This window comes from Ailuropoda melanoleuca, chromosome 1, assembly GCF_002007445.2.
Source record: "Ailuropoda melanoleuca isolate Jingjing chromosome 1, ASM200744v2, whole genome shotgun sequence".
Classification (NCBI taxonomy): domain Eukaryota; kingdom Metazoa; phylum Chordata; class Mammalia; order Carnivora; family Ursidae; genus Ailuropoda; species Ailuropoda melanoleuca.
Window position 1 is genome coordinate 151621806 of NC_048218.1, and position 26510 is coordinate 151648315.

General features: G+C 35.0%; 1 protein-coding gene across 12 annotated transcripts in view; it reads right to left on the reverse strand.

The window, feature by feature from the left end:
* VWDE (von Willebrand factor D and EGF domains) overlaps positions 1–26510 on the reverse strand; it is a 105070-nt gene that overhangs the window by 15059 nt on the left and 63501 nt on the right. For 7 of the 12 annotated variants that reach the window (XR_004627872.1, XM_034668453.1, XM_034668437.1 and 4 more), the window contains 16 exons: positions 23901–24056; positions 23676–23780; positions 21984–22098; positions 19801–20051; positions 18740–18959; positions 16335–16472; positions 13370–13510; positions 10692–11261; positions 9235–9330; positions 9059–9154; positions 7937–8032; positions 7262–7357; positions 5928–6023; positions 3338–3433; positions 3141–3236; positions 2281–2376 (listed from right to left, as the gene is read on the reverse strand). Coding sequence is in view for 10 of the 12 variants with exons in the window: in XM_034668453.1 (XP_034524344.1) it covers positions 2281–2376; positions 3141–3236; positions 3338–3433; positions 5928–6023; positions 7262–7357; positions 7937–8032; positions 9059–9154; positions 9235–9330; positions 10692–11261; positions 13370–13510; positions 16335–16472; positions 18740–18959; positions 19801–20051; positions 21984–22098; positions 23676–23780; positions 23901–24056 (2464 nt within the window). In the remaining 2 variants the exon portion in view is untranslated. Of the gene's footprint in view, positions 1–2280; positions 2377–3140; positions 3262–3337; positions 3434–5927; positions 6024–7261; positions 7358–7936; positions 8033–9058; positions 9155–9234; positions 9331–10691; positions 11262–13369; positions 13511–16334; positions 16473–18739; positions 18960–19800; positions 20052–21983; positions 22099–23675; positions 23781–23900; positions 24057–26510 lie in introns of those variants that run through there. The other 5 variants (XM_034668470.1, XR_004627883.1, XM_034668461.1 and 2 more) reach the window with 5 other exon arrangements.

Consider the following 26510-nt stretch of genomic DNA (forward strand, 5'->3'; position numbering starts at 1 on the left):
ACACAAATTTTTACCATTACCATCCTTTGACCCAAATGCTTGGAACATATTCTATTCTGGTGGTCTGAAGCCATTCAGCAACTGGACTACAAAATAGTCGTAAGATTTTATGAATGACCAACTACACTCCCTCCTTGTGTGGCCAGAGCACACACACACATACTCATACACATACATAACAAAACACCCAGAACTCAACACAGCAGTTTCACAGCTCTTTAAAGATATTATTAAAGCAAACAGACTTTTCATTGGCTACATTTTAAACATGGGGTATATGTTTTTGTTTTCTTTAGAGAGGAGATTCAAATTAGTAACATAAAATAGCATTCATAATTTGCTTTTGGATAATTTAGCAAACATTTAAAAGAAACAATTCAGTACTAGCTAGTGTATGGAAAAATTAACAATGTAATATACTATCATTGGAAGTTTAATGTGAAACAACTGTATTAGAAACTTCCTAAAAATTTTTACACTAGCAATTTCTTCCTTAAAAATCTCTTCTCAGGAAACTTAAAAATACCTATGTCTATCTTAATATACCTCATTATCGATCTATTTATCTATCATCTATCTATCTAATCTATCCACCTATATTATCATCTATCCACCTAGCCACTTACAGAGAGAAAATGCTTTTAGAGTAATAACATAAATGACTACAATGTCCAACATAAGGGCAAAAGTCAAGTGAATTATATATATATATATAAACTATGTTATATTTAACATTATGTATTATGGAACTTAATATTTCATTCAAAATTATGTTTTGAAAGACACAGAAAATGCTTTTAAGTAATACTGAGTGAAAATAAGCATAATACGTTATATACAATACAGTTATTTTTCATGGGAAAGGTATCTGCTTCCATAGCTCATAAGGAAAAACTGTGTATCTCAAGAATAATATTCGCTTTGGTATAAGTACGACATTAAAAGGCTATGTTTTTATCAGGGCTGTTGAGTATGGTTGGGCAGGTTGTGTAATGCACAACGCTCCACAGCTAAGGAAGAACTTTTCATATCACAGACATCATAGATTTGAATATTTGTTACAATAACTTTCCAGCAGATGGCAATAAGACATCTTGTTTAAATAACGTCAATGTTTAGAATGACTGGACAGTTGGAAATAAAGCATTTTGAGGAAGGGGACTTTGAAAAATTCACATGCTGTAAAGTGCAAAATTAGAGTGCACACCGTGAGGCTGCAGAGTACCTCAGCGACACTCACTGGGGCACCTTCCCACACTAATGAGCTTTTAATATCTCATCATTCTCCCTCGTGGTCCACACAGACCTCTCTCCAGAATAAGCAGCCCAAACTGAGGGTGACAGCTCTTTTTTCTAGCAGTTTATCACATCTAAGTTCCAAAGAGGATTATTGATTTTTGAGCAGATATTTCTTAAGCAGGTACTAGCACTCAGTGAATTCTTTGATATTCTCTTAAGATGAAAAATGTATAAATTATAATAGCAGTTACTAATAAAATAAACCCAGAGAGTCATGGGAATTATATGCAGGATCTCTAATACATGGAAACAAGTATGGTTCCTAAAACATCAAAAAACAGGGCAGGGATTTCTAGTAAAAACACATGGTCATTTTGCAACTGTATGTTTTCAGTTTATAATGCACTTGGATCACCAGTTTTGAAATGATGTAATTATTGATCATTTCAAAATATTTTGGGGGGGATTTCCAGTTTTTCCCATTGAGTTAATCTTTGTTAATATTTTAACATGTTATTTCAAGTTTTCATAAATTTCAAAATTATATAAAATCTGATTTTCCTCAATACCTTGAGACCTCATCTATGTAATATGTATGACTAAAACTAAAGGGAAATGCCATAATAGGAATCAGTTCTGGGTGGTGGAATCTGGGACAATTTAGTTTTTAAAACCTTCTAATATATTTTATGATTTTCATGATTAGCATGTATTTTTCTCATAATATGAAAAAAATATTTAAAGTGTGTATTAAAAACCTTCTTCAGCACACCTGAAAGAACTTCAAAGGCAATGCACAAACCATAATTTGGAGTTAACTGTGTCACACAAAATTTAAATATATTTTACCTTATTTTCTTCTTTTAAATGGGTATAACAACGAATAAGATTTCCTTTATTTCTAAAACCATGTTCTGAATGGATCAGTATGCTGGGATTTGTTTTTGTTTTTTTCTATGATTTCTCCTCACACTACACTTTGTTCAATAATTATAACAGATTCAGGTTCAGAACATACAGTAACAAATTCTGTAGGCTTACGTATTTGACACTGCACTCCTTCCCATGTGGTAGGACAATGGCATATACTGGGAGCAATACATTCACCACCATTTTTACATTTCTGAAAGCAGATAGCTGCAAATAGAAACATGAACAAGTTAAAAATTTAATTTGCTAGTCAAATACGCACATAAAACTCAAAAAAATTCACTAAAGAAAAAAAAAGAGAACCAGTTAAAAGTTAATGATTTAAAGGAGATTTTCCCTTAACATTTTATCAAGAACATTTTTCAATGTCACTACTGGTTCTTGAATAAGGTGATTTTAATGGTTCTATAACGTTCCACTGATCAAATGTATTGTGATTTAACTTTCCCTCAATTGTTGGACATTTATGTTGCTTATTTTTTCGCTTCGACCAATACATTATAATAGCTGGTAATTTTAAATAGTAACTTACAAAACGGGGAAAAAATGAAACATTCGAATGAGGAGAGCTGCTATCACCTCAAAACCTAGCCAGACTTGAAAGCAGTGACACCCCACTGAATTGGTTGAGATGGGGTCAAGGAATCAGTGATTTTTTATACCTTTTCCTGCCTTCTACTTAAGACAAGGAGACAGGACTTAAAGACTTGTCATTTATCCTGGCAATTATAGTGGACAGACTGGAAATACAGAACATCCTCTCTCCCTGCTAACCTAAAAGAATGAATTCAGAGCCCTTGGCACTTTACTTTATTTCAAAAATGGATCCCCTAACGTAGGAACAAAGAAGCAAAAACAAAAACAACATACACACACATGCACACACACAAAACAACAAGGAAAAGGCTCTTTGTAGTAAATTCTACTTTATGTTCTCATGAGGCTTTAACATTTAAGAGTGTTCCTCTTACCTGTGTTGCACTGTTTCCCGCTCCAACCAGAAGGGCAAGAGCAAATGTTTGGCTGCATGCATTTTCCTCCATTCACGCACATGGGATCACAGATACCTTCAGGAAAAAGGATGAAACAGCCCTCAAATAGCAACACTTTTGCTATTTCCTGTGTTTGCTTTACCTGTGCTTGGCAAATACATTCAGTGGCGTCTTACTTTTTTGGCATCTCCTACCGGTGTATCCTTCACGACAGGCACACACATTATTTCTCATGCAGCGGCCGCCATTCTTACAGGGAGGGTGACAGATAGCTAAAAGAACACATGGCAGTAATCTGTGAATATTACATCTCCGATTATTATATATTACATATTGCCTCATGTGCTTGTTATCTATGGGGCCATAAGGCAGAGAAATGTGCTATTAAAATAAAAGATCACAACTGCAAGTCATTAAAACCATCCTTTCTAAATCATAAAATCCAATGTTCATAGCTCTAAGCAGCCAGTGGATTAGCACAATTCGAAATGTATCGATGAAGTGTTCATAATAAATGGCATCTTTGGTATTATAGTGCTTAAATTACGAACCTGATCTTATATTTCACATTCTTGGAAGTAAAGAGTGAAGTGATTGGGGCAGAACCAAGAAAATAAGTCAAAACCTGGCTCAAAATAAGAAATGTATCTATTCCTGTGGAAATTAAGAAAAATCTCAACAATCTGTCACATGATTTTTAGAAAATAATTTTAAGTTGACTTTTGAATACCTACTGAGGTCATAAAAGCGGAGCTTTATATGTGACTTATTCCTGTGAATGCTTAGCGAAAAATCCTTTTAACAGTAATTCCTTGGCTTTGTTAGGACTATTTATTAGATAACCTTGACTATGCTGTCCTAGTATATTCTGTGTATGTGATTCTGCTCCACAGAATTCAGAAGTTAATATTTATCATCTTTTATGAAAGGATTTTTATTGCTTCATGTTTCTTCCAGATATGATGATTAAATGCCTTTATTTTTATTTTTTTAAAAAAAGATTTTATTTATTTATTTAAGACACAGAGAGTGCACGAGCAGAGAGCAGGAGCAGAGGGAGAAGGAGAAGCAGGCTCCCCGCCAAGCAGGGAGCCTGACGCTGAGCTGGATCCCGGGACCCTGGGATCATGACCTGAGCCAAAGGCAGACCCTTAAGCGACTGAGCCACCCAGGCACCCCTAAATGCCTTTATTTTTAAAAAAAATGATAAGCAAATCTGCCTGGAAATTCAAAAATTTATTTTTTCCCTAAATAATAATAAAGATCATGTTTTTATTTCTTCTGCACCTTCTGCAGCATGTGTTAAAGACCACTGTATCAGCTCTGGTCATGATTTCGGGGTCATGAGATGGAGCCCCGCATTGGGCTCTGCACTGGGCATGGAGCCTGCTTAAGATTCTCTCTTTCCCTCTAACTCTGCCCTTCCCCACCCCCCAAAAAAAACCCAAAAGAAACAATTGTACTATTATTTATGGTAGCTAGCCATGCGCTTACAGTATGTATGTCTCACTTGCTCTTTATGTCAACTGTCTAATTCAAACCTGAACGTCAGGAAGTCTGATCCTGGAGACTTTTAAGTAAATTCCAAAATCCATGCCAAGTAGAACTTTTAGAGGCTACCTAATTCCAAAACCTGCTAACATGACATATGTTCAATAGATACATTTTAGTTCAATACTTAATAATTTAGAGATTTCCTCTTTTCCTGGTTATACGGTTGGTGTATAAATTTTAGAGAAGTTTTCTCACTGTATCTTAATCTACTGCAAGGAGCATGAGAGATATCAGCTTTTTATTTCCCTCTTACATTTTCAGTCAAAACTACACCTACAGCTCATAAACACGGGTTTAGACATAGTCGTTGGTTTTCAAGGTTTCCCTTAACTTAGTCTTCTTTCCATTTCACAAACTGGTTCCCTAAAGGAAATCTTAATTAGAAGAACTCATTTGCTATACCTGTGTGGCTAGTACTTCAGCGATGGTTTCTTCTCTACCTCAAATGCAACCTAAGCATCCTAGCCAACCTCCAAATAAAAGAAATGAAATCACATTAAAGGATAACATGGCAAGGAAAGTATAGGTTTTAGGAATTAAATTATGACAGGTTCTGACATGTTTCTACTAAAAATCTACTCTGCATTTTGCATAAACTCAAAGATATAAAGATGTAGAAAATACATTTTAAATTTCATTTATTGACATTAATTCATGCCTACAGTGTCAGCCTCAGGACATGCTTATTATTCTGAAAAAAATCTGTAGCATTACTATACCAGGGAAAGTGTTAAAATAGCAGGCCACGAAGGGGGAAATGCTGTGTCTTTATGACCCCATATCACCTTGCAGAGTGCTGTGCATAGCTAGCTTTTCGTAAATGTTTAATAAAACTAAAGTTGAGAGATCATGAGATAATAGTGGACATTAGATTGACCATAAATCAAACATTTTTGCTGTGAGGGCAATTAAAATGACACCACTGCACACAACAGACTGCAAAAGAACTTTGCTTATTTGGTTCACACCTTGATCCTACAAAACTGCACAGACAAGTGCCAAGATCAGGGGCCTAACATGTTGAATAAATACAAATATTTTACATAATAACTCATACATTTCCATGATCTGGTCATTTGGTGACCACAACGGCAACATCACAAGAAATAAAGAAAAAAATAGCATCTTCCCCTTTGAGACTTGTCTTATGTTTACAATGAGTTCTGTTTATGCCTTTGCCTTTATATTTAGAAAGAAAGAAAGAATAATTACCATTCTGACACTGTGCACCAAAGAATCCATTTGGACAGAGGCAAGTGTTTGGCTTATTACAGGAACCACCATTGAGGCAAACAGGGTCACACAAAGCTAAGGAACAGCAGGGGAAGAGAGACCATAAAAGTTTTATTATTTAAAAAATGAAAGCTGCACTCAAGTACAAAATGGTGCATAATGAAATATTTTATTTTTACTGCAAGTAAAACCCATAACCTATAATTAATTTGACTTTGCCAAACATAAGAGGAATGAAATAACTGGATAATAGCTTTGAAAGTCTATTCATTAAGTTTCAAATAATACCAAGCTAAGAATATGGAGGTTATGATTAGAATTCAGAATGCCGTCTGTAAGCTGAACAAATGATGGGAAAGTAGAAGACATTTCAACAGCACTAACTGGATGGTCTGTAATCCGCTCAAATACATGGGGCCACATGTGTACCTCTTAAAGTCTCCTTCCTAATTCAATAGGAACACTGCGTTCAAGTCCTAGCATGGTCAAAAGCACTCTCTGTTTTCTTTACCTTTGTTCCACTTTGAGAGGCACCCCCAATTCCATTTTTCAACCCAGATTTTACCCATCCTCCAAAGCCTACCTCAATACTATTTTCTTCCAAAATGCACTTGCAAGAATAAATTCTGTCTTCTCTGCTTCCAAGGAACTGTGTGTTAATTGCATTACTTATTATAATCCAAATTGTATCATAGTCTTTTTGAATAATTATATCCTGTGTCTCCTTCACTAATGATATGCTACTTGAAGTCAGGGCAAAAATCAAATTGATCTTTGTTTCCCCTTGCATTATGCTTCATACATAGTTGGCAAGTTGTAAGTATTAACTTAAATTTATGTTAAGAAAAGTCATTAGATCACAGTGGATTAGATTATATGCAGATAACTGCAAACATGCTGGCAAAGAAGTAAGCCTGATATTGTGATAAAGAAATGGAGTAACATAATGGTGTCCCTTAATTGCTTGAGTGTTTCATGAAACAGAATGTCTGTGTTGTGATAAAAAAATTTGAAAGATATCGAGGAGATGTAACACAGATTGGTTTCTCTCCACTATAAGGCAGTGGATGATGGAAATATAAAGGCCAAAAAAAAAAAAAAAAAGGACTGGTTGGGCCTGGATAACAATAAAGCTGAAATACACTCTATGGTCTGATACAAGAAGAAAAAGAATCAAAAGATGGGGTTTTAATAAAACTTCATACCAATCTTGTCAGATTAGCTTTATGCTTTGGGGCGCCAGTCTTCAGGATACTGGTGCATTTTAAATTTGTTTTAACTGATTTATTCATTGAACATATTTCTGATTTTACCTGTACCACAAGTAGGTCCATACCAGCCAGGCTTGCACCGGCAAATATCTGGTGTAAGACATTCACCTCCATTTTCACAGTGCCTGTTACAAACCACTAAAGTCATAGAATAAAATAAAAGTAAAATAGATTAGGCTTGGAAATGGCCACATCATTGGCTATTACCTAGCTAGCTCATAACTGCTAATCACATCCTCTAATGAATAAAATCAGAGAGAAAAATAAAAATAACTTATTCTTTGGCTTTAAATGGTCCCTGACTCTCACATTCAGCTATTTTTTGCAAATAGAGTTGGGGAAAGAAGAAAATCATTGAGCTGAATGGTAAACAAGAGTTGGCTATTTGAGAAAATCATTAGTTACTAATGAAATAATCATAGATATAAATTAAACAAGATAAGTTTATATGCAAATCAACAAATTGGAATTCTTCTTATTATCTCAAAGAAATGGTCATGGATAGGGTCAAGAAGAGAGTTGCTTCTAAGAACAAACTTCTTTATCTTAGTACTGGCACCCAGGGCTCCCAGTGGTATGCAGAATGAGAACTGTCAGAATAAATCATGAATGTATGCCCTTTAACTAGGCTCTGGGTTTCTCTTCGTTAGTATTAAAGCCATCAGCTATTCAAAGGAGCAGTTTCCTTACATTAGGCTGCAAGAGAGTTTTGCTTACTTGTTTCACACCTTGGTCCTATAAAGCCATAAGGACAAGTGCAGAGATTTCCAGCCAAGCAGGTGCCACCATGTTGACAAGGTGGACTACAGTGTTCTGCAGACACAGATTATGTTATTAAGTCAGCTCCGAATTAGGAAAAGGTCAGTTTATGTTTATGAATCACAGCCACAATAAACTTTCTTATAAGAGCAATTTATTATAAATTTAGTTCTCTTTTACTATGAAATTTAGTTCTGTGGGACTGACTATACAAGTTTATGGTCTAAAAAACACCAACAAATCATCAGCATGTTTTGGTTTATAAAACTTTTGGTTAGCTGGATGGAAATATAGCCTCTTAGGTTTCTTCTGAAAAGTGAGACTTGGACTTACACATTCCTGCCCTAAAAATGGAGTTCTCCTATATTTCCACATTTATTTTCATAGCTATTGATACTGAGTATTTCTATTAGTTCACTCTGGATTTCCTCTAATTTGTTAATTTGTAACTTGCCTTGTCATGAAAGTATTTAGTGTGGCTCACAGTTTATTAATAATTATTTGTACCATCTATCAAAGTATATTCTTTAAAAATATTAAAAATAATAAATGTGTGCTTTTAAAATACTATCCATTTTTAAAATGCCATTTCATAAACTCTCCTCTTAAGATTTCAACCAAAATAATAAAATTATATGGCTATAGACATGTTCTTAAAAATCACATTTTAGGATTCTTTTTACTACCTTGTATCTTCTAATTATGTGGTATTTAGCACTTTCTTGGAGCTGTTTGACAAGTCATTCAATAATCAGGTGTCCTTTGTTCAAAGCTAAAATATATGTAGGGATATGGCACCTTATAACGAAAATCTCAAAAATATTACTTCCGAAGACAATTTTACCAAGGACAAATAAGCTATTTTGCTCTTTGGATGTCTAATTTTAGAAATTTAAGTTTTTAGAAGTTTCAAATAAATTATTTTTAATAAACATTAAAAAGCTTAGACTTCCCCGGCAGCATTAATGAGTATGTATCAGTACAGACACAGTAAAACTGAATTATCTTTTTAAAAAAGCCTTTTTAAAGAAAATACTTTTATTTTGGTTCTATTATTTGATTTTTAATCTGAAGTATCACCTTCATCACAGGTTGCTCCACCATGCCCTGGGGGACATTCACAAACGTTAGGCTTAATACATTTTCCACGGTTTTTGCAATCAGGATGACATACAGCTGTATAAAATAAAGCTCATGTTTTAGAAATGTCAATTATCAATTAAATTCATCATGCAAACCATGTGGGCTATACCTACCAGTTTGGCAGTTAGAACCAGTATAGCCAGGTTTACATTTGCATATGTTTGGGGCAACACACTCCCTGCTTTTTCCACATGGGTGTCTACAAATGGCTGCAAAAATCAAGGGAAAAAAAAGCTGACTGGTTGATACAATACATACATGTTTCCCATAGACCGACTTATAAGAAAAGTCAAATTCTCTGAAATTTGAACATTTTGAGGCTGCTTATTGAGCAATAACCACTGCATTTATCCATAAAATTATTTTTTCCCCTTGTATTTATTTTACTACGAGAATGACTGAGAAACATGACTAACACCATCAGAAAGAAGTACCGTATGTCGTAATTACTCCCTGATGTTGAAGCTGCTAGCCATAAATGGGGTTACAGTCTTTTTTCAGAGGTCAATAAAGTTGCAGATGCTAATCAGGTAAATGCTGGTAAATGGCAGGAATAATCAGAATTTCAAAGAGCAAGATGCTAGGAACACATCATAAGCTCACAGGTTCGTATTCCTTAAACTTCATTAACTACCTGCTATTTTCTATTAGGCATTTAACATTTTTCTGAGGTAACCAAAATGTATGTGATTGTTTTGTTTTATTTATAATATGGAGTTTTATATTATAAACATGTAAGTACTGAAAGTTGTTATTATTATCATTATTCCTACAAAAAACAAAACCTCTCAGTAATACTGAGATCAAAGAAATACCCCAATAGCTCTATTGCTTAAGTTGGTCTCAAATAAATCAAAACACAAATAACATGAAAGAAAATTAACAAAATACCAACAACAACACAAAATAGCTTCTCCAGTATCAAAGCCAAAAATTTGATTTGCATCAAAGAAAACAATGCTGATAATTGTGAAAAGAAGTAAATGCTCCTTTCAAAATTAAAGTGATGTCCAACTTGTTTTACTCTCAAGAGCTGGAGTACTTACAGAGAAACCTAGTTTATGCAAATAAGCGAATACGCCAGAATTAGTAATTTAAAGTGCTAAATGCCCACTGTGAGCTGGAAAGAACCCAGACCACAGATCACTTCCTTATTTTATCCCTTAGTTGCTGAATGCTAGGCAAGTCAGTTAGCCCTCTAAGCCTCTGCTTTCCTATCTGCGTAATGGGAAAAATAACACTCAATATGTGGAGTCTTTATGGATCATATGACATAATTGATAAAGAATGCTTCTATAGATGTTGGAACATAATAGGTACTCAAAAACATATTTAATTATATAGTTATAGTACTATTTGACATTATTTTTAAAAATAACTCAGAAACACCCTTAATTTTTTTTTGAAATATGAAGAGGATATACACAAATAATAAATAAATGCAATGAACAGAAATTGGTGAACTAAATGGAGTAAATAGAAATTATTAAATAGAAAAGTGTCTCTTTTTAATTACTTAAATGTGAACTAAACAGTTTTCTTTGCATCTTCTGAAGAATTTTCATACTACCTCTGCACTTGATACCATCTCCATAATATCCAAAGGGGCAGCGTCCACATCTGAAGTGACCATCTGTGGTTGGCACACAAGAAACACCAAGAAAACAAGGTGATTCAGCACAAGTTGATATTTTGGTCCATCCAGGCTTTTCTGGCAAAATGGTGATGGCTTTAGTAACTACTGAAGCAAACGCATCCTTATATCGCGTGAAACCTTGTGCAGACCTGTTAATTTGAGAATTATGCCCTCCTGCCTCTGTTTGGATGGTGCTCTGTGTAACATCCTTTACTTCACCATGGGAACTGTTTGGGTTAATGCTTAAAGAACTATGGTTGTTCATGGACACTCCCAATTCCTCCAGACTGAGATTTGTGCTGATGGTATGATCCACCTGTTCAAAACCTGATATCTGTTGGGAAATAATATTCTTTGAATTATTCATTTGAGTTGTAACTGATTTTAATGAAAAGTGCGAGATGTCACTGGTTGTGTCCGAGAACTTTTTGATAGTAGCAGGACTGTGGGTAAAACTTGCACTGGATGGTGAATGGTCTGTTGATGGTGGCTGAAATTTTATATCTAAAGAACCAAAAAAGAAAAAGAAATGTCACTCAATAACATTTATTAATATTCTGCTCTTTCCCCAGTATTTAACATTAAGTAATTCATTCCTTCATTTAATGTCTATCACATGTATACCATTATACTAGGAGCCGTGCAGTAGTAAGAAGTCATCATAAAGTTCCTGACTTCAAGGAATTTATAATCTATTTGGATATGTCAGGTGCACAGAATGTTAAACATTGTAAAAGTTAAAGAACAATAACTAATAATTTTATTAAGAGTTAGAAATAGCCAACAAACTTGTATTGACCACTTCATACACGGAGGCTCAAAGCAAAGGAAATTGCTTACATGTTTGTATTCTTAACATGTAAGCAATTCATAATAATAATCTGAAGCAAGTTTTATATTATACAAACATACTATGCATAATTTTAAACTAAGAATTTCAAATCTCAATGTGATAAACACTTTTTTTTGCCAAATATAAATGATTTATATTGACTGAAAAAGAGATAGAGGAGTTGATAGAACAATTGCAATGGACAAAACAAATATAATCTAAAGTCAACCCCAAATATGATGCCTAATGGGAAAAAAATTACCAAATTATCAAGGAAAGAATATTTCATAAAACTCTTGCAATGCACAGAAAGAGATGAAATTTTTATAAACATTTGATCAAGTGGCACAACCCTATAGTCAACATCATTTATGAAAATACATTAGCATTTTAAATGAAATACTAGCAAATCAAATGCAGCAGTGTAGTTACAGTCTACTACATCAGGATGAAACAGAATTGCATCTCTATTAACCGAATTACATTACATAATTTTGTTATGATATTAATAAAGATAGCAATATAAAATAATGTTAAAAAGTAATTTGATACAATTTTCTGTTGAAAATATTCTGAAAAAGTTAGCCTAACGAAACATTAACAGAAATTATAGCAAGTAATAAGTGATGCTGAAAAACCATTTGATAAAATTTAAAAACCACTTCTAATTTAAACTAAAGAGAATTCTGAGAAAGCAACAAATAAAAGGAAAATCCCTTAAGTGGATGAAGGGTTTCTAGCAGAAACCTACCCTGATATCATACTTAATGGTGAAACATGAGAAGAATTTCCATTAAAACCATTAAGAAACAATTCCCTGACTACACACTTTGCCCTGGAGGTCCAAGCCATTAAAATGAGCGCCCAAATTTGAGAGCTGGGACTGCAGTCCGACTGCTCAGGTTCAGATCTCCCTTCCTTTACAAACTCTATAAATCTGAACAGAATACTTAACCTATCTATGCCTCTGTACAGATGAATAACATCTGTAAAGTGTAAATAATAACAGTTACTGTCTATAGCTATTGAGAGGATTGAATGAGATAGTATATAGATAATATTTGTCTAGTGCTGGTGTCTCATAAATACAGAGTAAATCATAATTATTATTACAATGAGAAGGTAACTAAGAGTAGGAGACAAACTCACTATTGGCAAGAGGTATTGTCTATTTACAAAACCAAAAAAGAGAATCAACTATAAAAATAGTGTAAATAAGAAAGTTTAATAAGGCAACTGGATGCATGAATAAATCAAAATCAAGATAGCTTTCTTGTATTGCAGTAATTGACAAAAGACACCTTGCAAAATAAATAAGTGCAGTGATAGTCTTGCAAGATGAATAGCTAATATTACAAAATGCAAAAGCACAAAGAAATCTAATCTAAAATGTGTACGGTCCTTGTGAAGACAATCAGAATATTAATTGAATTAATCAAGAGTTATAAAGACAGCACTGTGGAAAAGAAAAGGCCTTATGAAATAATGGTTTAGGGTGTCAATGCTGAATGACCAGGGAGTTACAAAATGTAACTCTGAAATGGTCACTTCCAATCATAAGCTTCTCTGAAATCACCTTAAATATCATCTGTTCATTATACAACATGCACCATTTTTTCTAGAATACAAGAAAAAGAACAATTTGTAAACTGCATTGTATAATCTTAGGTGATCTTTCTAAAAAGAAAAATTCCTAAGGAATAAATATGTTGGTCTGCTGAAAACATAAATGGGAGGTATTACTCATCATTAGATTTTGTTTAACAAGACAACTACTTACTAGAGGCATTTCCATTTGTTGACTTAACATGCCTTTCTCTCTGTACGGCATTTTTACCATTCTCTTCCTTGGTTTCACTTTCGTTAGAACTTGTAAGAACCACAGTATGTGTAGTAGATTCATGTAAAAACTGTGTTTCAACTGTAGATGAATGCATGAAAAACAGATTACACTATTAAAAAGCAAAATACTGCTAATAAGAACATACAATAAAAATGTCACTTGGATTGAACTCTTCACAAATTACAGAGCTAGCTTACATGTCACCTCTTCAGCAAATCCTTGCATTATGTACTGACTTGTGTCCCCCCAAATCTATTTATGTTAAAGCCCTAACTCTAAATGTGACTGTATTACCTTTAAGGAGAAAATTAAGGTTAAATGAATTCATGAGTGGGGCTCTTGTCCAATAGGACTGGTTTCCTTTTAAGAAGAGGAGGAGCCACAAGCAGGATGCATATGTGAGGACATAGTAAGCAGGGGGCCATCTGTCAGCCATGGAGAAAAGCCAGAAACCAACCCTGTTGGCACCTTGATCTTGAACTTCCAGCCTCCAGAACTCTGAGGAAACAAATTTTTGTTGTTTAAGTCACCCTATCTGTGTTATTCTGTCATGGCAACCCAATGTGACTAACAGATGTTCCTATAGTCTCACACTCACCCAACCAATTTCATTATCTCCCACAGAGCTTTGTCCTTGATATTGACTCATGTGTCTCCTCTTCTAGTTAGCAACCTCAAGAATAAGAACTGTGCTGTAGTGGCTTTTATAGTCAGTGACTCTGGTGCCTGCCATAAAAACTAAGTAAACAATACCAACGAGGAAAAAATTATTTTGTATTAACAAGCAACTTCCTAAATACACAAATGCCTCTGACAGAGTTAAGAAACTTATTAATCACTCATGTGTAATGGGACTGGGTTCAACTTGCTTTACTCTTAAGTTCCACTTGATACAGGTTTTATTCAGGGAATGAGTTTCTGTTTGCAAAAGGCTGATCTTAGATCACTTTAGCGCACGGAGTGAAGGGTCTGATACTGTTGAGTATTTGGGCCTGGGTATTGAGGGGGAAATGTGAGTGGCTGAGATAGTAGGGAATTCCCCTTACCAACCTGCACTGTGCTGCTCAAATCTGTGACCTCTAGTGCTAGATTGCCCCACTCCAATCTGAAGCACAAAGTGACATAGTTTTCATCAAAATGGGATCTTATTCACTTAATGATACCAAACTATGGTTGACACTGTCTTCTATAATTAACTTTTCTCTTTTAAGCTTTTAAAAGGTTGATATCCACTGATTTTTGTCTTTCTTTCTCTTAGTGTTCTCTGTGGGCAATTTCATCCATGACTGATGACCTTAAGAATTGTATCTTTAACTTAATCTTCCCTCCCTGAGCTCCACCTGGAGTCACCTCAGTCTCTATGTATCCGTACTGAATTCATTCTTTCCCTTCCCAAACCACTTTTTCTTCCTTAGATTTCATGGGTGTCCTGTGTCTTAGTCAGCTCAGGCTGCTATAATAAAATACCACAGACTGAGTGTCCTAAACAATAGGAATTTATTTTCTTACCATTCTGGAGGGTAGCCAGTTCAAGATCAAGGTTCAGGCCCATTTGGTGCCTGGTGAGAGTCTCTTCCTGGGTCCCAGACAGCCACCTTCTCCCTGTGTCCTCACATGGCAGGGAGAGACGGAGTAAGATCTCTGGTGTGTCCTCTTAAAAGGATACTGATCCTATTGGATCCTAATCCTCCCTTATGACCTCATTTAACCTCAATTAATTCCTTACTTTAAATACAGCTACACTGGGGGTTTGGGACACAACACATCAATTTTGGGGTGACATGATTTAGTGTGTAACAATGCGAATGCCAATTCTACACACCCATTCACCTAAACTGAACACTTGGAACTTAGTAATTCTCTTTCCCTCTCCATGCTAATCCCAATCACTGACCACAGACCATCAACTTGCTTCTTTAGTGTTTCAACCATTACCTCCTCATCTAAGGTCAGAATATCTTCATGTCTTTCCTATTTATTTGTATTATTGTCTTAGCTTTTCTTCGCACCTTCAGACTTACACAGTTCCTTATCCATAAGTGGTCCATCCTCCATACTGTTCTTGAGTAGACTTCTCAGATGTAAACCATATCATGTTTCTCATGGTTTGTCAGTGATCTGCCCACTGGCTAGGTCTCTAGCTTCAACTCTTGTAGCAGTCCCTCTTATCCTCTATATTTTAAGCACACTGAATTATTCACAGTGCCCAAGGTACACTGTGATGCTACATGCCTCTCCACCTTTGTGCCTGATGTTTCTTCAGCCTAGAAAGCTTTTCTCTCTCTTGACTGGACACATCAGAANGTAGACTTCTCAGATGTAAACCATATCATGTTTCTCATGGTTTGTCAGTGATCTGCCCACTGGCTAGGTCTCTAGCTTCAACTCTTGTAGCAGTCCCTCTTACCCTCTATATTTTAAACACACTGANCTTATCCTCTATATTTTAAGCACACTGAATTATTCACAGTGCCCAAGGTACACTGTGATGCTACATGCCTCTCCACCTTTGTGCCTGATGTTTCTTCAGCCTAGAAAGCTTTTCTCTCTCTTGACTGGACACATCAGAGTTAGCTATAATGACACTTCATTTTTAAAACTTTTCATTATCCCTCTAGGTAGACGTGATTTCCTGTGTAGTAGTCCTACTACTCTCTCCAGGCACTTTCTATCAAAAGACACAGAACACCATATTGAACTATGGTGATTACATGTCAGACTCCCTGGTATTATACTCAAACCTATTAGGTCAGAAGGCATGTCTTATCTATTTTTTGCATCCTCCACATCCAGCTTAGTGCACGACACTTAACACATGAATAGAAGAGATAACAGAACTGAGAGATTTGGATAAATTAAATGGAGCAAAAAACATTTCATGGCAGAAAATAAGGACTTTTACCATGACATATTTTCCCATCACCATAAAATCCTTTTGGACATGAACCACAATGATAGGAGCCAAAGGTATTAAGACACTCTGCTCCTGGAAAGCAAGGCCTGGATTCACACTCATCAACATCTTCCTGGCAATTTTTGCCTAAACAAAATACAGATTGAGAGTTTAAATTATTTATTTTGAAAAACATTATATGTCCCGTTAAGTGCTCATTATTTGATTTCTTTTACTTAAAGATATTTTACTTTTACTCTCCTAAAGATATCTTTACTTCTTTTATATTAAGGTATGTCCTACAAACTCCAGAAAAGCTGTCCTATAATAACAGGAATGTACTAATTTTAAGATTTACAACAGAGTTAAGCATAGTCATTAATTAGATTCTATTTAACATTAAACTAGATCCTTCAAGTACATAAGATTTTCCCTATAACAAAGAAGACAAGAAGGCCATTAAAATTTTAAGGCAAAAAATTACCTTATTATAGCACCAATTTTTACTTTGTTAAAAAAACTCAGGGAAATTTTTTAAAAAGTTATTAGAACGGTTGCCTGCTTAGCTTAAGGACAACTTATTCAGTGCAGTTATTGCATTAGCTGTGAAAACCCATGAAAACTTTACAGCATGGTAGGAAAAGTTAGTCTTTACTCAGTAAAATTTTTTGAGATTGTGTTGCTCTTTTAAATGTTTAAAAACTTATTTGAATGAATATATTCAGTCATTTACTCACTAGAGTAAAATCCATGAAACAATCAATATTTGAATTCTTTCAAATGTAGTCTGTAGCAAACAGTCCCAAATGATAAAATTTTTATTTTATTTTATCTTAAGATTTTATTTATTTCNGTTATTAGAACGGTTGCCTGCTTAGCTTAAGGACAACTTATTCAGTGCAGTTATTGCATTAGCTGTGAAAACCCATGAAAACTTTACAGCATGGTAGGAAAAGTTAGTCTTTACTCAGTAAAATTTTTTGAGATCGTGTTGCTCTTTTAAATGTTTAAAAACTTATTTGAATGAATATATTCAGTCATTTACTCACTAGAGTAAAATCCATGAAACAATCAATATTTGAATTCTTTCAAATGTAGTCTGTAGCAAACAGTCCCAAATGATAAAATTTTTATTTTATTTTAAGATTTTATTTATTTCAGAGAGAGAGAGAGAGATTTTATTTATTTATTTGAGAGATTGAGCAGGAGGAGGGGCAGAAAGGGAGGGAGAGGGACAAGCCTACTCCTCTTGGAGCCCAGAGCCTATGTGGGGCTCTATCTCAAGACCCTGAGATCATGACCTAAGCTGAAACCAAGAGTTGCACACTTAACTGACCGAGCCACCCAGGTGCCCCTAAAATTTTTATTTTAAAATGCTGAGAAAATTAGAAGACACCTAAATATCCTGCTTANTCAATATTTGAATTCTTTCAAATGTAGTCTGTAGCAAACAGTCCCAAATGATAAAATTTTTATTTTATTTTAAGATTTTATTTATTTCAGAGAGAGAGAGAGAGATTTTATTTATTTATTTGAGAGATTGAGCAGGAGGAGGGGCAGAAAGGGAGGGAGAGGGACAAGCCTACTCCTCTTGGAGCCCAGAGCCTATGTGGGGCTCTATCTCAAGACCCTGAGATCATGACCTAAGCTGAAATCAAGAGTTGCACACTTAACTGACCGAGCCACCCAGGTGCCCCTAAAATTTTTATTTTAAAATGCTGAGAAAATTAGAAGACACCTAAATATCCTGCTTAGTTCCATTATAATGTTAAAATAGATCTGCCTTCAAGGAAAAAATATCAGCTCAATAATTGCATATTTACTTCTAACATTTGTATATATTTAAATTAGAGGAAATACTGGTATGACTTATAAAAAGCCCTGGGAAATTAAAAGTTATCATTCACATACTTAGTTGAGGTTTCTAGAATCAGACATTTTAGGATAATTAATGAGTTAGCAAATTTTGTTTGATTTCAACTCTAACTTTATATAATGATCTTTTTAAGTTAATGAATTATCAACCTTTATTAAAGGATAATTTTGACATTTCCCATGGCAAATTTCTTTATTATTCCATATTATATTTTGATAGTAATATATTTAAATATATTTCTACCAAATTTAGACAGAAATGTTTAGAAACCTGCAAAATACAACATAGACACAGAATATTGCCATTAAAATTATAAAAATGGGCAGAATAATGAGTATATGTAAGCTATGTACAATAACAAAATGATACGGGTAGTAAATGAATTTGTGATGACTTCTACTAGACTTTTTAAATGTATATTAAAATCTTTAGGACCATACACTTGCTTGAGTAATCTGTGGATTATTTGGAAAGCCAAGGAACTTTCCTTTCTAATTTGTTCCCATACTAATTTCATTCATGAAGAACCAAAACTTACCCTTGAATTCAGGCGGACATACACAAGAATAACCGGGAAATCCACTAACACATCTGCCCAGGCCACAGGGGTTCGCAAGGCACTCAGTGACATTCACTTCACAGAGACTGCCCTGAAAGCTAGGCAAGCAGACACACAGGTACCTTCCACTGCCTGGAGGAAATTTACTATCTGACACACATGATCCACCATTCAGGCAATCACAAGACTTCACAGTCACCTCCAAAAGAAACAAAAAATAAATGCCTTACTTTTTAATAAAATTAACTTCAGTTTATGCCCCAGAAATTGTGATAGGCGTGTATGTTTATGTGCAACTAAGACCAGCCCACGAGTTTTGTAAAACAAACAAAAAAATACATATTTAATGTAAAAGAGTATTTTAAAAGATAGTTTAATGAAGTAATTTTGCCAACTTTCAAGAGCATAGCCAAAATATAAATGCTGGGGATAATTTTTAAAAATGTTACAAGATGATCAATCAATTTCTATAATGCAAGCAGCAGAGAAAAACTCCCATTGGGTGTAAAGCAGTTAGTCGGTCACCTGAGTTCTCTTAAAATACAGAGAGTAAACAGTCACTTGAATTATCTGGTTAACATGACATAGTACACTACTGCGCTTCATACCATTACTTTTGTATGAGTGTGTCCCAAATCTCGAGTGAATGCAGTGCACAAAAAACAGTATTAATAGCTCATGACTGAAAATATCAAAAGAATGGTCAATAAAAAATGACTTTACTTGAAGAAAAAGGGTTTAATTATCAATCTGAGGATAGATCTTTCAGAGAGGTAGACATGAATGCATTCTTTATCCTTATTATAGTTAAGTACAGGCGAAAATGATCTAGGAATTAGTCATTTAGCTCCGTGCTCTAGACTTGAGACTGTCCCTAAGATTTTAAATTCTGACAAAAACAGCACTTTGGCAGTTTAATTTTCCATGAAATGTTGAATAATTTAGTTCTTCTGCACAAATTAAGAATTATATTTTAAATTTAAAATAGATACCAATATTGCTAATTAATTCAGTGGCATTTATGTAATGATAAATATTACCATAATCGTGACTCTCGTTTCAGCATTGCAGTCATCGTTAAAACGTAAAGTGAATTGCTGTGGAGTTTGGGACTCTGTTTTCCACGTGAGAAGTCCTGTAGAGGAAACATTTGCTCCCTCAGGACCTGAGTCCAGGGTAAAATGGATGTCAGAACCTTCGGGATCCAAGGCCGTGAACTGGTATACAAAGATCTCCCCCAAAAATGTCTGTAATTTGTTTTGTGGTACTTGAATCACCGGGGGTTGGTTGTCTGTCACAGAGAAAACATTTACTTTGTACTTGTGTAGAAAAAAAAAGGAAAGTACGAATCAGAGAGCTCCCACTGGAACATTCTGATGAAGTTCGACCTCTGCTAAAACTTCCATTACCTACCTTGGCTCTTTTTTTTACATTTGGAATAAATTCAATTGCATTCTTAGAAAATGTAAAAGTAACTGACAGGTTTAAGACTTCAAACTTTGCTACGAGAGTGTAAAAACACTTTGAACACAGCATAAAATACATAAACATTTGCATTCCCCAGACCGGATGCCTCGCCTTTCCCGTCTGAAATTACTTCTCAATGTCCACCAACTCAACTGCTTGCTCTTTCACTCTCTCTTCTTCGTCCTTTACCCTTTTCAGCTTTACTTTCCTCCTCGACACCTTTTTTCTTTATTTCTCCTTTACTCTCCATGATGGGTTGTTCATTTGACTCCCCTGACTTTCTCACTGTACCTGTCTCCCCAGTTACTGGAGGTCATAGAGTCATAGCAACCCTCTGCTCCTCAGAGGTCTTTCTAGCTGCCAAGCTCACTTGCTGGAATGCTGGTTATTTCAGAGGACAGAGAGGCTCCCTTTGTGCTCAAGTAATGTTTTAAAACATCTTTTTATATTGTCACTTTAAAAAATGTTCCCCTTCCTTGCCAACTGGCTTAACAGACAGAAAGAACAGCCTTTTTCATTGCACTGGGCACAAACACACTCCACTCCATCAACAAAGCACTAATGCCAAGAGAATGTAGTTCTGGCTCCCATTCTGCCCTCATGTATCTTTATACAATTTACTGATTTCAATTTTCTCACCCCTCAATATGGGAAACTTGGGACAGATGATATTTCCAGACCCCTTGTATCCTTGAACATTGTAAATCTACGATGAGTCAGTCATACCAAAGCCATTAAAAACATAGACACCAATTCAGAAATTATAGTGTGTTTCCCTTGTCTCTTGCACTAAATTCTTCTCCAAATTTTCATTGTCTTCCCATAACAGCCCGTGAGTCTTGCACCTGAGCAATGAATCATCTGACAAATACTCTCACACAGTCATGAAATTTGTATATACAGTAATATATATATAATGATGCTACAAAGCTCAGTATAAATATAAGGTTTTATGACTCAGATAAAATTACATGGGGACGGCGACAGGGAGTAATTATATTTTGTTGTATTTTATGATGCCTGGTCTTTTGACTGAGGAAAGAGAATGAAGAAACATCTATGTGGAATTACATAGAGCTGTATTTAAGGAAGTGAAGAAACTATATGGTACATGGCTATGAAGAGGGGTGTTTTTTCCAGGTAGGACTAAGTATCCAGACATTATCTGGACCCACTATTATACTCATGGAGTCAAAGAATGGTAGGGCTGGAAGGCACTCAATAGATTACTGAGTCCAGGTTATCTTATTCAACGGGTGATGAATGCATGGCCTCTGGAATTTAAATAGCTAAATGTCTTGTCACAAAACTAAAAAGAAGTGAGGCTAAGAACAGGATATAGAGCTTTGGTCCCAAAGTAATGTTCTCTTTCCACTAAACCCACCAACGTTTACTGATGGATGTTTATGTACTTACATAGTACATAAACTTGAAAGCCTATTTTGTTAGTAGCTATTTGACTTGTACAAACTGTGTGTAACTGAATTAACCATTCCAATTTCTTCCATTAATAATTCACATTTGCTTTCAGTATCAAATATTAAAATAAAATCCCTACCCTATTGTAGTATAATCATAGAAATTACATAACACTTCATCTTATATATTACATTCAAGAAAAGTAAATCATGCAGTTAGAAAAAGATCCTAAATTAAACACAGTGTTCATCTTATATACATTTATGTAACTCATGATTTAAAATCACTTAAAAATATCTTGTCGAGGAAATATTTGGATTAATAAAGATTAACTTACTTTCTAAAAATGACCAAGTAAATTTTGAAATTTTTGGTCTACAAATCAAACAAGGGCTGATAGGATTTTTATCTCCTTCAATGTAGCAGAGCCCATCAATAATGCAAACATTTTCCTAAAGGAAATTTTAAAAAGAGAAAAACAATTAAGATGTTGTTATAGTTAGTGTTCAGGGAAAAAAATGTACATAGAAAGCTAGCACCATCTATGTTGGTGATTCTGGTGAAAGTATCGGTTTTGGTTAGGACACATTTTNCATCGGTTTTGGTTAGGAAACATTTTTTTGTATGTCCTAATCATAAATGTATGTTAGAAAACAAATCATTCCCTTTTTGTGTAAATGCCTTTGGAACTGATCAATATGGAGGGAATAAGAAAATACATATATAACTTTATCTCTGTGTAGCATTATAGCTTATAAATAACACGGAAGAAAACTTGTCTTTTCTTCTTGTTTTTGTTTGTTTGTTTTGTTTTGTTTTGTTTTGTTTTACTGCTAACTCAGTCTGGAAATGCTCTATTAATAAAGCAATGAAACAGTTTTTCCCCTGCTCAGCTTATAGAAACACATCAGTTTATAGCTATTTTCCCTTGGTCTAGGAACCCACTATGTCCTCTGAACGTGGTGGAACTGAACCAGAACCATGATATAATTATCCACACTTGACAATGGATATCCTTATAAAAAATAGTAGAAAGAGAGGCTTATCTACAAAGAAATAATGTTAAACATAGCAATCATTTTCAACCTGGGAACACTAAATTTTGTTCAGCATACATAAACTTTGCCCATTTGACAAAATCTCCTCTGATGTCACTTAGAACACGACACAAAAATAAGAACAGAATAGCTCCAACAATATAAAACAATTATGAATTATAACATTTTAAAAGTACTTATCATAAAACATGTGGAAATGGAATATTTTGGGGAAAGTAAAAATCAAACAACTTTTCAGAAACAGAAACTTCTTGTTGATATGCTCTAATTGCTAATCTCAAAGGAAGAAAGATTTAAAATTTAAAATAATACTTTAAATTTTTATTTACATAAATATTATTTGATATGCTTCTCAGTTTTAAAGAGCCAAGTAATATTAGATCCATGGTATCTATTACATCAGCAGCTGGCATGTGAGAGAGCTCTGTTGATAAACCCAACAGACCGGAGCTAGATGAATAGGGTGTGGCTGTGAGGACTCAGCTCTGGCTGGGCTCTTCCGTCATCCGTTCCTCGGTGGAGATTTGCAAGGTTCAATGAACTTAGTTGCCACAAAAAAAGCCCCTCCCTGTAGAGGTGCCAGCCTTATACATTTTACAAGCTCCATCCAAATGCACACCCCTAGTTACAAAGAAGATTAGTTAACTGTGGAGAGACATCGTACCAGAAAATTATTACTATTTAAAAAGGAATATATGTAGGAGTTAAAATTCAATCTGAACCTTCTCTTTTGAATTATTTTTAAGGAATAAACAACCTGCCACTTCAAAACATAAAAGGTAGAAACCTTCTCCTTGCCATTTCAACAACAGTTATGGGCAGAGTAACAATTTTAGTTAACCACATATAAACTTGAGAAAGTCTTTTCTCTATTAGTATTTCTGATATGAAGGTGAAAAAACTAATATGCCATTAAGGGAAATGAAAATACCTATCTTCTAAATGTGAAAATAAGTGAAAAAATTGCATACCTTTATAGTACATGAGTCCTTCCCATAGAGACCACAAACTTGACAAGCCCCATCATATATAATCATTATTCTGGGATTACTGAACGTATAACCATCATTAGATACCTGTAAGATGTAGTTTTATAATAAGATAATATATTCTAAATGTAGCTTCATAAATTCATTATGAAATGTTAATATATATTTACTTTGTTTATAAATATGAGAATATCTTTTCTTTTTTACCTTTAATTGCCACTTTGCAATTGGTTTCTCACCCATCAGATTCATGTTATCAGACTGTTGAACATCAGGGGGCAGCTGACAATCGATAGTTCTGCTATTTTGAAAAACAGTATGCGTGTAGACAGCTTTTCCAAGGACCCATTTACTGTTGTTATACTAAAGGCATAATGAGAAGGCAATTAACCTCTGTTTAATTAAGGAAATTCCTTGCTAGTGAATTACTCGTAATCAAAATATAAATTTTAAATGCATGCCTGGTATAATGGAATATATACCGAAGTAATAAAAGTGACATCAACATTGAATTTTATATAGAATAATGAAAACCATATACGCTTAAATTTGATGTAAACTGCTTCTAATGCTCACGCATTTCCTGTGGGTTCAAATCAAAGAAGTTACCAATATTGGTCATATATAATGAATCACCATATAATAAGTTTTACAGCAAGAGGAAACACATTTGACTATGTAGCTGAAACACAATGGATTGATTTGCTGCCCAGAAACTCATTTCTCCTGCAAAAGCTCCTAACCTTCTACTTCAACTTGAAATTGCTCTTTCTGTCTGGTTCCCAGAACCCTCTCATGTTCTTATATGACCCATCTTCCTGACTACACGCAACTGCTCCAGGGTGGATCTAAGCTGAGCCAATGCTTTGATTACTTGGGCTATTTTAACTTTGCACCAGAGGGCAAGTTGGGCCAGTCTGCTTCTGATGGCTTGAGGTGCAAGACTCAAAGTTATGGAGCTGTAGGTGGCTGCGGTTTTCACAATGTGGCGAAAGCTAGTATCGAGTAAAAGGGGAAAATGAAGCCCATAGAGAAAAAAAGAACTGAGACAGATAAACACACACACATACAAATGCAGACATAACTGAGTTTTCATGTGTTCAAGTCCCAAGTTCAAGTTACTCCTGAGAATTCAGCAATGACATTCTTTTTTTTTTTTTTTTAAAGATTTTATTTATTTATTCGACAGAGATAGAGACAGCCAGCGAGAGAGGGAACACAAGCAGGGGGAGTGGGAGAGGAAGAAGCAGGCTCCTAGCGGAGGAGCCTGATGTGGGGCTCGATCCCAGAACGCCGGGATCACGCCCTGAGCCAAAGGCAGAGGCTTAACCGCTATGCCACCCAGGCGCCCCCAGCAATGACATTCTAATCCTGATTCTGTGAAAAACGTACTGTTTTCATAAATAAATACCATTTTTGCTCAAGGTAGTTCAAATGAATTTATGTAACTTAAAATTTAATTCTAACCAGTTCACCCTGTTAAATAACTCAGTGGCATATCATACTTAACCTACACTTAAAGGATCATTTTTCAGTATAAAAATGCATTGGTGTCTAAAGAGGAAAATCCAGAATAATTTTCTGGGTGCTGGTAACTACATAGAAAACTAAAAGGGCATATTTTATTAACAATATTTTGATTTACACTTTTTTAAAAATTTATGACTGTGGAATGCTTTCAATTGCTCCGAAATGATCCAAGAACATGCTGATGCTTCTGTACTGAGGGTCAGCAGGAGATGGAAAAGAAGGCAAGAACATGCTCATCTGTGGCCAGCAGAAACTATCTTGCTAAGATTTGATAACTGAAATATTAGGCCACAGTAGAAATCTCCATGTTTAAGGGGGTGTGTACAGTCTGGCCCAACAGATAGGTCAGTTCAGTGGTCCCCCTCTAGTGGAGTGGGACTGACAAGAATGTCTTGGGGTAGTCATGATACGGACACTTAGATGGATACAGGGCTTTGTGTATTGAAATGAGATTTCAGCCAATGACTGGAAGTACAGAAATCCTTTCCACCCATGTTTAGACAAGCCTACCCCAAATAAGGAATAAACAGAGTTCTATCTATTTTCCATTCATCAGTATTTTGTATCTGTATGTACTGAGGGCTTTCTGATGAAAAAAGATCACAGAAGAAAAGACAGACAAATAAAATAACTTTAATATCACTGTAACCAAGATTCAAATAAAGCTTAATGAGAAAGAAGCCACTGACTCTAGCACAGTCAAGGGAAGCTTCTCTTCCTGAAAGTAGAAGAGGAGACTGCTATTAGGATTCTGGGAGCAGAAATGGAGAGTGCTACTCAGCGCTGGCTGGAGGGAATAGCAAGTGAAAGGCAGGGATGCGTAAGATAGCATGAGATTTTAGTAGAGCCTATGCAGGAGGTTCAAGTTTGCGAAAATAGACAAGAGCTAGATCACAAAGGGCCATTCATTTCTAGGACAGCTACTTGGATTTAATACTGTAAGTATTTAAAAATTGGATTCTGTAAAGTCCTGGCTGCTTTTCTAGGGGGGAGTGAAAGAAAGGATTGGGTGCTTGCATCTCTAGATAAAAACTTGTTTAAAATCACTGCTGCAAAAGTAGAAAAGAACATCTATAATATGCTACCTTTCACACAAAAAGAAGGGATTTCTCTGTTCCTTTGTACAAAAGAAATGCAGTAAAGATAAACCAGAAAATAATGTGAGTGGATACCTTCAGGGGATAGATGGAAATGGGATGGAAAGAAAGGGTAATGGACAGAGTGGTACAGATGATAAGAGAGTGACATTTCTCTGTATCTTTCATACGGTGCAAACCCTCAAAACCA